General features: G+C 35.5%; 4 protein-coding genes, 1 non-coding gene and 1 pseudogene across 7 annotated transcripts; 3 read left to right on the top strand and 3 right to left on the bottom strand.

Moving 5' to 3' along the window:
• Positions 1–114: 114 nt before the first annotated feature.
• Positions 115–4,670, top strand: rskd-1 (PX domain-containing protein). 2 transcript variants are annotated; one of them, NM_073681.8, is made up of 10 exons: positions 115–196; positions 267–531; positions 636–745; positions 1,162–1,262; positions 1,309–1,360; positions 1,563–1,695; positions 1,740–1,873; positions 2,736–3,389; positions 3,441–4,207; positions 4,251–4,670. In NM_073681.8, exons 1-10 carry the CDS (start codon positions 128–130, stop codon positions 4,510–4,512), a joined length of 2,547 nt encoding a protein of 848 aa, NP_506082.2. In that variant the 5' UTR covers positions 115–127; the 3' UTR covers positions 4,513–4,670. The 2 variants fall into 2 exon arrangements, with proteins under 2 accessions (NP_506082.2, NP_001122957.1); NM_001129485.3 differs by lacking the exons at positions 1,563–1,695; positions 1,740–1,873; positions 2,736–3,389; positions 3,441–4,207; positions 4,251–4,670 and having other exon boundaries at positions 1,309–1,517.
• Positions 4,604–5,243, bottom strand: F55C5.10 (uncharacterized protein). Its single transcript, NM_001028808.4, has 2 exons — positions 5,159–5,243; positions 4,604–5,111 (listed from the first exon to the last, which is right to left on the bottom strand). The coding sequence occupies exons 1-2, from the start codon at positions 5,207–5,209 to the stop codon at positions 4,731–4,733; spliced, it is 432 nt and encodes a 143-aa protein (NP_001023979.2). The 5' UTR covers positions 5,210–5,243; the 3' UTR covers positions 4,604–4,730.
• Positions 5,244–7,268: 2,025 nt separating this feature from the next.
• On the bottom strand, positions 7,269–9,224 carry F55C5.6 (annotated as a pseudogene). Its single transcript has 7 exons — positions 9,168–9,224; positions 8,752–9,038; positions 8,440–8,671; positions 8,223–8,395; positions 7,885–8,188; positions 7,437–7,699; positions 7,269–7,389 (listed from the first exon to the last, which is right to left on the bottom strand). Coding segments are annotated over exons 1-7 (1,437 nt in total).
• Positions 9,225–11,598: 2,374 nt separating this feature from the next.
• Positions 11,599–11,649, top strand: F55C5.15. The gene has a single exon (NR_069711.1). It is a non-coding gene; the product is annotated as an Unclassified non-coding RNA F55C5.15 (non-coding RNA).
• Positions 11,650–11,683: 34 nt separating this feature from the next.
• Positions 11,684–13,160, top strand: bnc-1 (Basonuclin zinc finger protein homolog). The gene is made up of 3 exons (NM_001047660.4): positions 11,684–11,796; positions 11,841–12,069; positions 12,776–13,160. Exons 1-3 carry the CDS (start codon positions 11,738–11,740, stop codon positions 13,103–13,105), a joined length of 618 nt encoding a protein of 205 aa, NP_001041125.1. The 5' UTR covers positions 11,684–11,737; the 3' UTR covers positions 13,106–13,160.
• On the bottom strand, positions 13,072–16,857 carry capg-2 (CAP-G condensin subunit). The gene is made up of 6 exons (NM_073679.6): positions 16,542–16,857; positions 15,785–16,495; positions 15,360–15,741; positions 14,822–15,286; positions 14,350–14,777; positions 13,072–13,963 (listed from the first exon to the last, which is right to left on the bottom strand). Exons 1-6 carry the CDS (start codon positions 16,844–16,846, stop codon positions 13,222–13,224), a joined length of 3,033 nt encoding a protein of 1,010 aa, NP_506080.1. The 5' UTR covers positions 16,847–16,857; the 3' UTR covers positions 13,072–13,221.
• Positions 16,858–17,047: the final 190 nt, after the last annotated feature.

Genomic DNA, 17,047 nt, shown 5'->3' with positions numbered 1-17,047 from the left:
CAGTTTTTCCAACTTTTGAAAAGTTCTAAATGTGTAGAATTCTATTTTGGCCCTGAATGTTGATTTTTTGTTAATAATTACAACTTCTGAAGTTTTAAGTTTCAATCATTTCAGGAAAGTATGAAAGATGAGCTCGTTATATCCAGATGAAAGCTACTGCACAAGTGATATAGGAAGGATACTTTACCAACTTAAGGTTAATAAAAGCTTATTCCTATAGATACTTCTAGAAGTTTTTTCCAACTTGCCAATAAGCTAATTTTCAGACTGACTGGTCATGCAGCTCTACAGTAACATCAATTTCCGAAGAGAAACATCTTACTGGTTCGCATACAGTTTACACTGTCGAAATTGAATGTAATCCAGTGGCATCCCATCTCGTCGCAAATGACGTTTCTCGTCGAACTTTTGTATTGAGCACTCGATATAAAGAAATGACAAAACTTCATGCGGCAATCTCGAAACTCCATAAACAGCTGTATCTTCGAGGAACTTTCCCTGTTTTTCCACCGGGAAAGTTGATCGGATCTTGTAGGTTTTTGGTAATTTCCTTAAATACTAAACTTTGTGTCACTTTTTCCCTCGAAATAATTTTTAATCCTATTCTTCAATTATTTTTTCTTCTAATTTTTCAGCGGATCCATCCGTCATCCAAGAGCGCCGACATGCTATAGAAGCCTGCCTAAACTTTGTGTTCGACAGCGAAGTTCTACGTAAATCACGTCTTCTACACGAATTTGTCGAGGTAACGTTCTTTCTGAATGCTAAAGCATCGAGACGCCGAGAGAATTTACATACGAAAAAGAGTCAGATAAGACGCAGACAGTCATGCTCACACACTGAAGAAAAGGGTCTCGTCAGATGATGTCACTAGCACATTTTCTCTTTTTGACAAAGAAATTGGTCCCTTGTTTGTTTCTTGTTGACGCGATGCTCGTCAATTTTACGATTTGTTTCAGTTTTTTGTATTACTTTTGAGAAAATGTTCTCGAAAATTAAAACAAAACAACTGAAAACTTCTCGAATATTTCCATATTTTCGAAGACTCCCATAGTAGTCTCCAGGGAACAGACTGGCACGAGTACAAACCGAATTTCATCGAAACTCTCTTGACCATTTTGAAACTTTTCCTTCCACTCAACAACATATTTATCATTTCAGAAAGCCAAAGAAAAAACCTATACGGCACACGAAATCACTGGAAACGAGGTGTTTTATGACAATTCTTCTTCAATTTTGGACCAACCCAATACAAATTCCAGGTTAGTATCTCTGTGTACACATTTCTATAAAATAATTTATTTCCAGTGATTCCGATTCACCGAACCACGCTGCTCTCTTGGAACCGACACACGAACAAGTCAGTCCCACTTGCTAAATTATTATTTTCGCTCAAAAGATTCGTTCACTTCAGTTTCACCTCAATAAGTTCTGTCATATCCATGTATTCACTGAACTTTTTCTTTGTAGTGTCTAATGTATTATAAAAATCTAATCAGAAATAAAAAATATTTTTCAATTAAATAGTAAAATAGTTTTTGAAATATCCACTCATTTTTCAGACTGGCGACGACTTTCAATTTCCGGACGTGGCTATAGCTTCCGAAACTTCAAACGAAGAGCAACGAACTGCAAGGAAAAGCTCAATGAAACGACTCTTCCCAAGATTACGAGGATCTACGCATCATAATATTGGTAGAACACTTATTTTTGGCGAATTCAAAAATATATAAATTCAGAAATCGAAGAGACTCCAGCTGACTACTTAGTTACGGCTGGGCAGCTAGTGGCAACGGCTCAAAGAGCTGAAGAAGAACATGCGTATGAGTTGGCATTTCAATGTTATAAAAGTGCAGCCAGCAGTCTCATTCAGGTATATCTTTCAAAACTAAATAAACTGTAGAAATAATTAAAGTAACTTTTTTTTCAAATCCTCAAACTTTTACGTTTAATAACATTTAAAATACTTCCACGCATCGGTTAACGTATGATATATTACGGGAACACAAATGTCTAAGAATGCGTATTGCGCAGCATATTTGACGCGCAAAATATCTCGTAGCGAAAATTACAGTAATCCTTTAAATGACTACCGTAGCGCTTGTGTTGATTTACGGCTTCGTTTTACGAATTAAATTAAAATTATTTATTTACTGACAGAACATTAAAATTAAGCAAAATTGTGAAAACAATACGAAAAAAAAACGAAAGAAAATTGAACATCGCTATCACTATTCGAGCCCGTAAATCGACACGAGCGCTACAGTAGTCATTTAAAGGATTACTGTAGTTTTCGCTACGAGATATTTTGTGCGTCAAATATGCTGCGCAATATGCATTCTAAAAATTTTGTGTTCCCGTAATAACATAATTTTTAATAAATTTATATTCAAAGTAATTCCGTTTGTATAATTACAATTATTAGATGAACTCTCAACCAAATTGCAAAGCTAACTTTGCGGATTATTTTTCGAGACTGGTCACTGATATGGCGGACAGACCAACAGAAGAACATCAATCTTTTATGAACATCCAAACTAGTTTTTAGTCTCTTTTACATAATCCTACTTGTAAATGTTTCCATATTGATCTTATCTTGGTACCGAGTGACTGATGCTTCTTCATATATTCATTTCTTTAGTCTTGTCTATATTTTGAACTCTCAGTTACCCCATTATATTCAAATTAATATATTCTATCAGTTCTGCCACAACACTTCTTATCATTTCTTGCAGGGTGTCCATATCGAGAGTGATATGACCAAACGTAACGCGGTTCGTCGGAAAACTGCCAAATACCTCGTCAAAGCTGAAAAACTCTATCGAACTTATCTATCACTCGACGGATCTGTATTTAATTTCGAAGGACTTTTGACAGCCGCAATGCAGGATCCGAATATTCTGGCATTTCAATGTTCGAATAAATCAATGAAAAACTATCGATTTATTGGAGTTCTCCCCGAACTTGATGCTGAGCGAAAGGTTATTTTAGTAGAAGAAACAATTGGAGAATCCAACAAGAAGTATGTTATGAAACTAATTGAAAAAGGAGTTCCAAGTTCTGACTGCTCTATATTTTTACCTACAAATATTCCGCATATGGTTCAGTTGGTTCAATTTTTCGAAACAGAAACTCATATTATATTACTTCTGGAATTCGTAGAACCGGGACAATTATGGTCATTCTTAAGAAGGATGTTTGATGAAGCTGAAAGTAGACATGTTCTATGGCTTGCCGAACTGAAAGCTGATGTTCGAGATGGTGATACTACAAGTGAAGTAACTGTTCAAATAACGAAAAACGAAGGGAATTATCGAGGAAGAAGGCTTTTGTTTACTGTAGGAGTGGATTATGAAAGAGTTGTCGAAATGAGAGATGAAAGTTTTAGTGTAAGTCTTTGAATTATTGACTTCTAGTGGTTATAAATTTTTGAATTTCAGAGTGAAAAACCATCTGACGAAAGCCTTCTCTGTACAGTTGGTGAGGATCCTACAGGCCGTTCTGATGCACCCACTGGCGACTTTACTATTGCTGGAAATTCAAGAGAAGCTGCAGAGAGTCACTATTTCCAAGTTGAGGAAGAAAGTCCGGCAGCTGTCAAATTCGATTTCTCTTCTTCTAAATCCCAATCACCACGTGGCAATCGAATATCATCTGAAAATCAAAACCACAGCCCATCTTCGTCAAAAGTTGTCAAGTTGGATTCAGCGGATAGTTCAAATAGCAAAGAAATGTTTTTGAAAAATCTCTGGAAAGCGTTACAAACTGTCCAAAAACAATTGAGTTTACGGAGAAGAGTATGGAATTATCTAGATCTTCCCGAATCTTTAATAGTTCACTGGAGTGCTCAAATTGTTTCATTCTTCTTTGTTCTACACGCTGAGCATCATGAATTTATTGGTGACTTCAACGCTGATGATATTCTCATAGATTCTGATGGGAACTTACTGATGACATATATTGGAAGATGGTATGAAACGAATCGACGAAAACGGCTGACCGATGGGTATTCGGCACCGGAAAGCTCTCAATATGGATGGGAACCAACTCCTGAATCTGATATCTGGACTCTCGGGGCTTTACTTTTTGAAATGCTCTGTGGAAGGTCTCTGGCTAATGCAGCACCACATGGAGTGTTAAGGAATATGGAACTACCGATCCCAGAGAAAGTTGTAGTTTCATTTGTTGCAAAAGATCTTCTGAATATGTAAGTTAGGTGATTGAATGCACCAAGAAACTTTAATTTTCAGGCTTCTAGTACCAACTCCTGCTCTTCGACCATCTCTTGACGAGATTCGTGCTCATCCATTTTTCCGTCACATTGACTGGCTCTTATATGACAATCCAACGTCTCCATCAACACCAGCTACAGTAACCCGAATTCAGTCACCACCAACTCCCCCTTCTAGCATTGACATTCCCGAAGTTTCAGTTGATAATGTGATTATATCTAATTTAGAAGAGCCTTCAACTTCACGTGTATCACCTACTAGTCGACGCATTTTGTTCTAAACTCGAAACGCATCCTGGTTGTATTTTGTATAGCACTTTGTGATAATATTTTGGCATAATTCGTACAGGAACCTCAATTTCAGTTTAATGTATAATTATTATTTTATTTAGATACTAGTCAATAATTAAAATTTGAATAAATCAGTAGTGATTTTAAAAAAAAAAACAGGATATATTGAAAGTGACATCTACAAAAAGAATTTGAAAACAACTAATTATTAGATGGAATGAGATTCTGACATCTTCTGAAGTCTCTGAATCTCAACAAGCTTTCTTCTATAATACTCGCTAATTTTTCTTTGTTTCCGAAGACGTTTTGCCATTTCATGTTTCTTTTCAGCGAATTCTTGTCGTTCAACTTTCAATTCATGCTTTTCAGAAGCCAGCTTCTGATTTTGATGTACTAGAAGATCGTTTTGAAATCCAAGGAATCGATTTTGTCGACGAAGAGTTCGTCGTTCCTTTCGAATTTCCTTTTCCTCCTCAATCTTTTTCTGCCGAGTTTCATACTTTTCAAGCTTCTCACTATAGTTTGAAGGATCATTATGGCTCCAAATTTTGTTATCTGATGCATCATTGGTCGTGGATTGTTTCAGACTCTGTAAATGAAATAGGTGAATTAAATTTGGCACAATTGAAAATATACCTTCTGAGATGAGCTCTTGATCTTTCTGAGTAATGTAGAGATGAGCTTCATGGTAGATGGATTTGTGGAATGGAGATAAGAAACTGAAAATACAAAATTTAGTAAAGTTTACATCAGGTGAGAAAGAATAGCGACAAGGGTTCTAAGTTTAGATTACCGTATATCCACAACTAGACTCCAATTTGACGACCTATATCTCGGTTGATTTCATAAATATAAAAAACAACTACCTATCAAAGAATATATATATATATATAATTTTTGTCAAGTAATTATTTTTGATAACACAAAATAAAACCGAGATATGAGCATCCGAAATTGAAGAGTTGGGTGCAAAACTCTTAAATAATATACAGTAACCTAACCATAGAATCTCGAGAATTGAAATAATAAACACAAACGAATATTTGTGATTTTCTAGGTATAACATTATGAATAAATGTTACGCCTACTACTGTTACAGGTGATACCATGTATAACTCTCAAGTGAGACTGGAGCTATCCGCAGAAACAAGTGAGAAGTGTGCTAAAAAAATAAAGAGCTGGCAATGACAAAACTGGCTCACCAACCAAGCTAGAAAGAAATAATGAATAATAACTATTTAGATTCTCTGTCACACATCTAACTCATCGTCGCACCGCCTTCTTTCTTACCTGGTGGGCGTGGTCGCACCCCTTGACACATCCAGGTTCACAGAGTGGTAAACAGTGAATTTGTATATCGATTGCCCCAGTGGTGGGAATATTTCAGAATTTTACAGCATGTGGGAATGAGAGCAATGGGAAACCGGATATAATTTCTTTGCAGGATCTTGAGAGCAAATGAACAGGGTATAAAAATAACATTTTGAAAATATGTTTTATTGAAATTTTTAAGTGCCTTTGATTTTGGAAAGGATAAACTCACCACTCAGAATTTCCTCTCAAATGTTCAAAATTTATAGAATAGATGTATGAAATATTCAAATAATGTTCCACCAACCAAGAGAGTGAAGTTTCACTAAAATGAAACAAGTATACTTATCAGGTCATTCACTGACAGATAGTTTTGTATACTTTCAGTATACTTGTCACAGCGAAGTTGGTGCATTACTTGGTATAGATCGTACCACTGCTGACTAAACTTTTGAGATTTTACTGTTGTGTGATCAACTTGTCATTGATGCATTTTAACACAGTTCCGATTATTGTCTTTTCAAAACTACATGATTTTTTAAATCTGAAATTTGACGAATTATTTGCCTAGTTTTTGGTGAAATAGCCAACAAGAAACTCTATATCTTTTAACATGCAAAATAGAGAGATAGGTTCAACTTCGCCAATTCCCAAAAAACATCTACATAAATGGTTGTTCATAAAAGTTTAGAATTTTGGAAATATTTAGACATTCAAAAAGGTACCTTATCATGTCAATCAAATATTTATCAAAATAAAAACTACCAACAAGTAGTCACAGTTGAAGTTTGGTATCTGCATTTGTAGAGCTGGTATTTGTAGCTTCCCTCTAAAATTCAAAAGTTGTTGTTTCATTGCCAAATATTTCAAAAGAAATAAAACAACTAGAAAATTCCAAGGTACGAGACATTTACTTCAAATTACTCTGCATAGTACCAAGTTCTAAAAACCCAGAAAGTATTTACTTTCTCACACTCTTTTCACATTCCCTGTAACATCGGAAGTTGGTACGTAGAGTATACTGTTGTGACCTGCCACTTGTACACTGTTTACGACTACGTGGGAACAACACTTCATTAAATTTAATATGCAATAAAAACAACTGATGACATAATAACAGGATTAATTACGGAAGTTATTAATATCAATTCAAGATTGTACTTGGCCTGTTTCCGGGATTAGGTTACGTCCAATCTGTCTGCTACAATATTGCATAACAATACAACACCTTCTCCGTATTGCTGATGATCCTTTGTTTGCATTAGACTTCATTACATTGTGATGTAACTATTCAGATCATGACATATTGCTGTCATAATTCAAAGTAACCAGATATTTTCGAACGAACTTTTTACTTTTCTTTCGTAAAAATATAACAAAAATGTATTATTTATTACAAAATAAATTCCAAGTAATCGATTGAATTGGAACACATTCAAGTTGATCTCATATAATTAAATATTCGATCAGCTTCTCTAAGACCACTTCTTGATGCTCCAACAGCTGTTTGATACATCTTTGAATCTGTGTGCTCACCAGCAAAACAAATTATGGGTCTGAAAACATGAAAACTTTTGAAAACAACAAATCTATAAGATCTTACTTTCTATTGCGGAGCACAGGATCTCTCAAAATCTTGATATCATCTGTGTTTGAGTGGCATGTATTTTCAGAAATATACGAGTAACTTCCACGAGCAAACTCATCAGTAATCCAGTTGTGACGATAGATTTTTTGAATTTTCGGAATATTGTAAATATTTTTAAGATTTGTTGTAAGATGTTTGCTGATGATTTCATTCAGTTGAACGTCAGAAAGTTCCGCAATTTTCATCGGCCCGTTTCCAGCCACCCAGGCAACGAGAATCTAAACCACAAAAATCGTTGAATCTACAGAGAAGGTTATATGCTGTTTCCAGGAATATAAACACCGGAAAATCATATGTTACCGATTAGAAATTTATTTGATTAAATAGAAAAACTGAAGAAATTGTTGAACTTGGACATTAGACATTTGCGTGTCTCTATTAAAAAATCTTCAACATTTCTTACATTCTTTGCCCATGAACTGGGCTCGAAAACCATGAAATCGTCTTCCAGAGTGGTTTGATTAACCTCAATTTTTCCGGATATTCGTAAAGTCGTTCCAAGTGGCCACCATGGTTTCTCATATTCCAAGAAAATTTTCAAGTTGCTTCCGAATCCAGCTCTTTCAATTGCTCTCATTTTTCGGCTGGAAGCAATGGGGTAAAAAGAGAACTTTTGAATTGTTTTAAATATCCAAGAGAAGACGTAACAATTACATAATCAAATATGAAAGTTTCACCATTGTTTAAAAATATTTTAACATTATTGTCTGTAAAAATAAAAATAAATAGATCTAACAACACCTTTGAAAAAACTTGCCTGTGTAATCCAAACCTTCAACTTTTGATAACATCCTCATTTTACTTTTTGAAACTTTCGAAGTTAATTCATCTAAAATGGTTTTGAATCCCATATTGTTAAGTGTTGCTTCTGAGTCAACACCTGAATCCCACGTGTTAAAGTTTTTGAGACAAAGCTAAAAACAACTGACATTAAAATTAAAATCAGATTGGAACGTACATCTTCCGCACTAGCCGACCATTCAATTTGAAATTGATTTTTGTAGATTTTTAACATTTTTTCAAAAACTATGGCTTCATCGGGATCAAGTCCTGTGATATTCTTGAACTCCTCAAAATAGAAATCAATTCGTTGTGGTACACTGTTCATAGAAATTCCTTTGTTTGCCGCGTCCTTCTCTAGTTTAGCCATTGTGGTAATTTCGAATCGGTTCCAAATGTTGTGAAACGTGCTGTAAGTTAAAATTAATTAGGGACAACAAATACTCAATTGTTTTTCAATTTTTTTTGTAGTAGAATATTTAAAACCAACTCATGAACTGGTTTTCCATAAACCATGGTTTCAAATTCATCTTTGTCAGTTTCAGATGTTGAGAGCAAATTTTTCCGTTCAACAATTTCATAAATATCATTATCCTCTCCATTAATATATTCAGCTCCAAATTGCAAGTATCCATTTTGATAAGGAAACGAATAAACTCTTCCTCCAATTCTATCCGATCCCTCAAATATTGTATATACAATTCCGAGCTCTTCAAACCGTTGAGCTGCTCGGAGCCCAGCAAATCCAGCACCAATTATTGCTATGGATGCATTTTCCTAAAGTATTATTTTTGTTCAGAAGTATTTTAAATTAAATAACATGAGACAATTAGAATTGGAAAAGTTTGAACGACTTATTTTTCTAGCTGGACCTGAATGTTTGAAAATATTATATGTAGAAATAACCTGCATGAATAATCCGTCACATTTTCCAAGTAGAAAAAATATAATGAGCCAGTGCATTTTTCGAACGAAATAAGGAATAACAGTATTGGCAACTAGAAAGAACTTAAATATACAAGAAGAATAGAGCAAAGTTTGAATGACTGGTGTTAGACACGTGTAAACATTCGGAAGTTATTTGATTTTTTACCTCTAACTATATAAATACAAATGCATTGACCAAACTAACTCAGAGAACACGGTGTTGTTAGGGTATAAAATATAGTTATCAGAATTTTTGGGCATATTGTTGCATTTATTAAATATGAATTCTTGTTCATTGTGTAGAACTTTGCAAGAAAACCATGGAATCTACGACTAGCAAGATTTTAGCTTTTAGAATATTTAATGTCTAAGAACTGTAAAGTTTCCAAATTCAGCAAACTATAAAATGGCTCCACTAACAATTCATCTCATTAATCTAACCTTTTTCAGCATACAGGCAAGTTCAAGGAATCTTAGACTGCACAACTCTTCGAATATTTTATTATGCCCGCTACCGTAACCATCGAAAACTTTCGAGTTTACGTTTAAGATGAATTCGTAAATTCTGTCTTATCACAGCAAAAGTTTGAACTCAAAAGTCCAGATATAATCACTCTTACAATACCCTCTAATAATGATTACCACTATATAAATCAATGCAAATGTTGTCTTCACTATTTACAAAAGTCAACCAAATGGACTTACAATCAGAGGTTTCCGAAAAACATTCATTTTATTATTTAATTTTTCATTGTTTTTGGATTTATTTTTAGTAAAGAATTTTTGTCCCATTACTTACTTTTAAAATGTGAAAATCGTCGGGGTTCTGGACTTTTTTTGTGTATTTTGTTCCAAAAACAACATGAGAAGCCACACGAGTTTCATGTGTCACTTTTTGTCTCACTATCCTTATTCCGGAGAAAGGGTGTCGAAGTGTGAAAAACGAAAGAAAAGAGGGAAATGTGGTATGAGCGATCTCTTGGGAGAATTATGAGAAATATGAAGAAGAGAAGAAAGGGTAGAACATAGATGGCCCTCCAACACCAATCCTAAACTTCGACACGTCGTTTGTGTGCCGCCCGTCGTCGCTTTTTACCAAAAAGACACAAGACATGTCATCATCCATTCCCGAGAGCTGAGCTTTTCGACGACTTTTGGCACCAGGATAATCTCACGCGACTACGGTAGGAGATGTTCATGTTTTCTGACAGGAAATTGAGATACATACAAGTGAACAATTAATTAGCTTTTGGTGGTGGTTGTCGTCGTCTTGGATGGACCAGAAGCCAGAAGGAGACAAGAATCAATGTCGGCGATAATTGAAAAGAGTATGCAATCTCCGGCTGCCAGACGTTGTCGCTTTTTTTAAAGGATTAATGGGAACTATGAATGAATCTATGTTTCTGACTTTTTAGCCAATAAAGTTATGGTTATCTAACTGAATTGGTCACATCATATTAAAAAAAAAGTGTATTCTCTCACCGCGATCAATGAGTCCGTTCAATACATGATTGTTTAAAATGTAATGTAACTGTGTCAATTAACAATTACGTTACTTACAAGTCAGAATTGTAACAAATTAATTTTTTTAAATAATATTATACCAGACATTGCTGTCTACCTACATAGTTCATATTCACTGTTACCGTACCTCCAAGTCCGCTGCATAAGAACAGTAGCTACTTTATCTTCACATCAAACGTCTTGGAATAGAATTTTAATTACGCAAGTTATAACAAACTTACAACTTTACCAACATTGTACGATCATCGTCAGACAACAATACTCCTTCGATATCCTGGCTCAAAATAAGCCTGCAAGTCGCAGTGTACTAAAAAAAAAGATTAAAGAAATTTCAAGAAGTTTTTAGGCTCTTTTCACACTTTTCAAACAAACAAAATGGAAATTATATTAAAGACAGTCTGACATTTTTCGATACTTCTACATTTAATTTTGTATGTTAGAGTTGAATTATAGTGTCAGAATAGGCAGCTTTGTTAATTTGCAGAATAAGTCTGCCACATATATGTCTAAGGCTATAGCCTTGATTGTTAGGCCAGAGATGACTGTGATTACCGGAAATGTTGAAAGGATGTTTTAGCATTGTCGATAGCCATATTTTCAGAAACAATGATATTTCCTTCTAAGTTTGCAATCAGAGAGTGCAAAAAGTCAACATCATAATCTTGAATTTCAATTATCTGTTTCATGCAGTTTCCTTCTGCCCCAGTGCCCCAAAACTATTCACATTCGTGACCAGATCATCTAAAACAGAAGGCGCTAACACGTCCTTTTCTGCAGCTTCCCGAGGGATTGGAACACGCGTTCTGCGACGAAATTCACAAATCCCAGAAGTATCTGATTCTTCCACTTCTTCTACATCTTCTGCGACGAAAACGACAACGACGACCGACGACGTGTTGAGAGACAAATGACACAAGGCGATGAAAGGCGGAGAAGAGGGGCGTGACCCCCTTTCTTGGCTCCCAGCTCCCATACTGAATAAGGAGCACATTCTGTAAAAGGACTTCTTCTGATTTCTTGACAAAATGGATGTTCGATTTCCGCCCTATATCTTTTCAATGCCACATTTAATTTATAACTCATGGTGAGAAATGATTACTTTACTGATTGTGAAATAATATCTTGCAGGTTGAGCTTAAATGCTCCAAAACTGGCTCAGCTGCAATTACAGTCCATAAAACTTGTTGGTCAAGATAAATCTATTAATCAAAGTGAACTACCTGTGAATAGTGAAAACATAAGCATCAGAGTTGAAACTGAAACAAATATTGATTCATTGGCTAAAGAAGAGAAACTGTCTGAACATGTTCACGACGAGAAAGCAGATAAGATTGAGAAAACATCGGAAGATAATGATGTAAGCTTATTTTTCAAATGTGAGACCCTGGAAGATAGAATATCTAAATATTACAAATGAACATAGTTCTCTGATATTACATACGTGGTGTCAGGATGCCCCATCAATGGGTCATCACTGAAAACTCTACAAACAATGTGGGAATTGAAATGTAGATTTTCCCACTGGTGTCGAACAGTTATGAGCGTGCGACGTCACATTTTTTGGGGAAAAATCCTGCATTTTTCGTAGATCATGCCGTTATGGGACGTCCCGACACCTCATGAAAATATGAGCCTTGAGATATGCCAAGGCTCCAATTATTATTCACCCAAAAACTCTCAGCAAAACCTAGTGAGAGTCGCACGAAAAGTGTGCGCCTTTAAGTGATACAGTAACCCACTTGCCGCTCAATCATATTTGACGTTTTCAAGCGTTTTTTGCTTATAATGGTTTTTCTACGTTGTTTCAAGTGATTCAAATTAGCTTTTTTCTTAGAGAAAATTGTGTAACAACGGGATGGGTTACTGTATCTCTAAAAGCCATAATTTGAGATCTTGGCAGGACCCACTCAGAAAACCATCATGTGCCTTTAAACCAAAGTGTCGAATTTTCACGAAATTACTCATAAAAAATTTTGGAATTTTTTACGGTTATATTCGGAATTCTGTAATTCAGAGAGAAACTACTACAGACACTAATTAACCGCTAAAACCTAAATTTTCAGACGTCGACACTTCTAAAACTGAAACGTCGTGTTGCCTGTGACATCTGTTCGAAATCATTTTGTGACAAGGGAGCACTCAAAATCCATACATCAGCAGTACATCTTCGCGAAATGCATACATGCACCGTAACGGGTTGCGGGAAACAATTTAGCAGCCGAAGAAGCCGTAACCGTCATAGTTCGAACAACAACCCAAAATTGCACATGCCCGAGTCACTAACCTTAACTGGTTCAGGACTTTCCATGAAGACTAGTTTGGATACATTTTGGCCGACCCGGTTTCTTCTTGGAAAAGATCATCCGCTGGATTTATCATTGAATCTTGTTTAAAACATTGTTAATAACTAAAACAGGAAAATACTTTTACAAAGAAAAAACAATAAAGCAGAAAAATATAGAACGTCAATGAGATCAAATAAAAGAATTATATATAGAGATTAATAGGGTTAGAGTCTGTTCTCATCTGGAAGTTGGACATCAAGAAGAGAAGAAAGACTGTTCAAAATGTGATGGGCTACAGTATTCAGATCTGAGGCATTCGCGAAGCAATCCAGCACTCTTGTAGTGCATTTGTCGATGGCTTCTTTGATTAGCTTTCCATGGAATTTTGAATATCGTTCGAGAATTCGTAGAAGTTGTGACAGTGCTGCTAGTTTAGACAGTTTTTCATCAGTTTTCAGTTCACCTTCTTCTGCCGTAAAATACTTGCTGTCTTCGGGAATATAATTGGTTGATATTTCTTCAATAATGTCTTCAGTTAGCGATTTTTCTTTGAGAATGAACTTGATTAGTGCAAGAGAAATGAAGTGTGGTGGTTTATAATCTTCATCGCGTGGATCATCATATGCCTCGTCGTCATTTTTCGAAGAAGCTGATACAATTGAGAATAACATAAAGTGATGCATCATACGTTTAGCTGAATCTTCGTCCCAATAATCAGTTTCAGAAACTCTCTTGTGAAATTGGCGTAAAGATTCCACAATTTCTCGATGATTTTTAAAAATGTTCTCTTCATCATCTTCCATCAAATCACATTGCTTATTCATCCATTTTGGAATAAATCTGAGAAGAAGTGCCATTTCGTGGTGCACTTCAGAATAAGATTCGTCGCACAGCGTTGTGCCCACTCGAAGAGCTGGTCGGAAGATTTCAAAAGGTGTGGAACTATTACAGAAGGACTTGACGATTCTGAAAAATAAAAATGATATATGACGTCTTATAAGACATTTAGAATAACTTCACTGTTATTCTATCAAGAAATGAAAACCTGTGGTTAAATACCGAGTAGCGACAGTGGGCATATCGTCTAAATACACCGAAGATTTTTAAGTTCTTCAAAATTTTTAGTTCAAGAGAAACCCATTTTTTGGCTTCCATAATTATTAAATAGTGAAAAGGATATTAATGAAGATTTAAGACAATCTTATTTAAAAAAAAATTTTTTTATGATATTCGACCATTTTTGTATGGGAATCGTTGTTAGCAATTTTCCACTGGCGTTGCTCCATATTTAAATCCCTTTCTTAATAAATATATTTCATTTCTAAAGAATTAAGTCTTTCGTATGACCCTACCTGCTTATAACTTCTGCTACCGTAGCCTGATCTTTCGCTGCATCATTTTCTTCTCTTGGATCCCGATTCTCGTTATCTTCCTCATCTTCAAATTCGACAGGTCTCGTTTTGAAATCATACGCAGATAGTGACACGTTTACACAATTCAAGAATGTACTTGTTAATTGAATGAGAAAATCTTGATTGTGTTCACCAAAAGTCGCCATTTGACTTGAAATATTTTTTTCAAACCAAAGAAGAAGGTTTTTCATTGACTCGATAGTTTGGTTACGATCCGCAGCATCTTCAGATCCATTAGTTGCAGCGAAAAAGGGCAAAATGAATCTAAATTCGAGTATCGACAGAAGAACATCATCACTGAGAGTGTGCTCCTGGCCTTCTTCTTTTGCAAGCCTAATTTCAATTCCTTCTCGAATTAGATCAATTTTCTAAATATAATATTATTGTTTCAATAATGAACTAATACACAAACCTTCAACAAATCCAAGACTTTAGTTCGGTATTCATCTTTCATTGCAATAAGATTTGATGTACTGTGACTCTGTAGCAAATATTTGAGACGGTTCAACGTCATAATCAGTACATCTTCTGGATCCTCCAATTCACGTCGTTTCTTCTTACTCTGTTTCGTTCCATACAAATTTACAAGAACATTAAGCCCACTATCGAATGAATCAAAAACAGAATCCGGGTTGAAATGAATTGCAGATTCAAGAAACGGCTCAACTGCTTCTGGAGGAACATCGTCGTCTTCCAGTCTTGCGAGAACATCATTAGCAATTGATTTAAGGTAATCTTTAGGAATGACACTGCTGATTGCTGTCGCAGTTCCGAGAATAGGAGTGTTGGCGTATTTTTCAAATATTTCCTTGACAACTTTTCCAAATATTTGATCACATTTCGCTTTTGAAGTTCCATCGCCATCTGACATCAGCATCTGAAAAAGTTTAGAAGTTTATAATGTTTTAAAAAAGGTCTTCAATTTTAAATTTGAGAAATAGAAAACTAACTCCTTTGCATGACATGTACAGAATGAGAGCACACTCAAGATAAGCTCTCGCTTTTTTGTATCCTTCGGCAGTCTCTGGTAATGGAGGGCCATCCTTTTTACGAAGATAACGATATGCCCAGGTTATAAACATTTCGATAAGTTTGGATGCTTGGGATGCATCAATGATTTTCATTGGGCCAAGCAATCGGAAGTAACTCAAAAGAGCCAATCGACTTTTTCCTAACATGTAGTTGACACGAGGACGATAGTATGCTTCATCCAGACTTTTCGAGATAGGAAGACAAATATGCATAATTGGAATCAGTTGACGGCGGCAGGTCTCTACGTTTTCCAGATCGAGTTTCGCAATGGCATCATCTCGAGTAATGATATCGAACACACTGAAAATTTATTTTTTAGTTTGTTGATTTGGGTTCATTTTACCTAATAAATTTATGATTCTTCAGACGAGAAATTATTTGGTAAGCAGCAAGACGAACTCGTTCAGATTTATCCTGTAGTGCTGGATCAACGGCACATTTCAATCCATATTCGAATGCTGTGAGACATGCCGGAACAAATGCCATTTCATTAAGACCTTCAAAAACGGCGACGCGGACGCTGACAACAGTGTCTTTCGCGACTGTATCAATGATGTATCCCATGAGTTCCTTCACGATATTTTTTGGAATAAGAAGCCAGAATTCGCTGATTGCCTTCAAGACATGTTTCGTGGCTTCGCTTCGAATGGAAATAACATCACTACGTAATAAGTCCATCATATATCGATGTTGGTTTTCCATTATCCTATCCATGTCTTCAGTATCCTCGCCAATTAGTGGGTAAAAATTGAAAAATACTTCTGCAGCTGATGACTGTACAATGTAATTTGGAGCGTCCAGCGCTCGGTAAAGACATCCATTGAGAAGCCTTGTCACCATTTCATCTACACTTTTGTCCAGTTTTTTCGCGTGTGCAAATGCGGCAATCACATTTTGAAATTTAGTGCAGGTAGGCCTGTGAGCATATAATGCATGCTGACACATGACACTGATCACATCGGTCTCCAATTCCTCTGTCAAATCAAAGTTAGCCTCCTGATATGCATTTCTCCAAGCTGTGACGAATACTTCACCATACCTTTGACATTCAGTGCTGCAAAAATATATATAAATGGAATTCTTCAGCGTATAAACTTTACTCGGTGAGATTGAACTTTAGTATTAACTTCTCGAGTAGTATCAGTCCATTTCCAACACCAATTTTTGGGAGAATTTCAGCTGATAATTTTATACCTTCCGGACAAATCAACAAGGCTGGTGCGAAGAAAATACACCGAAGAGTCGATGGATTTGCATTGGCAATAATATCTTCTTGAACTGCCCACAATTTTCTGATGAATGTTTTCTGAAGAGCCCGACCTCCTTTTCCACGGAACTCTGTGAGTAACTCATTCCAGTCTTCTGATGGTTGTTTGTTAGGTGTTACCGGATTGCTCTTCGGCATTGATCTCTTTACTGAAAATTTCTATGGAATTATAGAATTTATTTCAACAAAAAAATAGCAAAAAATAATAGTATTAAAGTTTTCACCTAAAAATAATTATAAATAATCAATAAAATAATTCAATAATATAATTTACCTCGCAATTAAAAAAAAAGAAACACATTTTCCTTGTTATGTTCAAAACGAATTCTTTCGCGCGGC

Source organism: Caenorhabditis elegans, chromosome V (assembly GCF_000002985.6).
Source record: "Caenorhabditis elegans chromosome V".
NCBI lineage: Eukaryota > Metazoa > Nematoda > Chromadorea > Rhabditida > Rhabditidae > Caenorhabditis > Caenorhabditis elegans.
The sequence above is the reverse complement of the archived record's forward strand: the minus strand, read 5'-3'. Positions and strand labels throughout refer to the sequence as shown.

Bases quoted from the DNA above. Each gene is read 5' to 3' on its own strand.
- rskd-1 (NM_073681.8), top strand. From the start codon at position 128: ATGAGCTCGTTATATCCAGATGAAAGCTACTGCACAAGTGATATAGGA. The intron at 197-266 runs GTTAATAAAAGC...GCTAATTTTCAG, and splicing joins GGATACTTTACCAACTTAAG to ACTGACTGGTCATGCAGCTC. The intron at 532-635 runs GTAGGTTTTTGG...CTAATTTTTCAG, and splicing joins GGGAAAGTTGATCGGATCTT to CGGATCCATCCGTCATCCAA.
- F55C5.10 (NM_001028808.4), bottom strand. From the start codon at position 5,209: ATGAAGCTCATCTCTACATTACTCAGAAAGATCAAGAGCTCATCTCAG. The intron at 5,112-5,158 runs GTATATTTTCAA...TTTCATTTACAG, and splicing joins TCAAGAGCTCATCTCAGAAG to AGTCTGAAACAATCCACGAC.
- bnc-1 (NM_001047660.4), top strand. From the start codon at position 11,738: ATGGATGTTCGATTTCCGCCCTATATCTTTTCAATGCCACATTTAATT. The intron at 11,797-11,840 runs GTGAGAAATGAT...AATATCTTGCAG, and splicing joins CATTTAATTTATAACTCATG to GTTGAGCTTAAATGCTCCAA. The intron at 12,070-12,775 runs GTAAGCTTATTT...CTAAATTTTCAG, and splicing joins AAACATCGGAAGATAATGAT to ACGTCGACACTTCTAAAACT.
- capg-2 (NM_073679.6), bottom strand. From the start codon at position 16,846: ATGCCGAAGAGCAATCCGGTAACACCTAACAAACAACCATCAGAAGAC. The intron at 16,496-16,541 runs GTAAAGTTTATA...ATATTTTTGCAG, and splicing joins CTAAAGTTCAATCTCACCGA to CACTGAATGTCAAAGGTATG. The intron at 15,287-15,359 runs GTTAGTTTTCTA...AAACTTTTTCAG, and splicing joins TGTACATGTCATGCAAAGGA to ATGCTGATGTCAGATGGCGA.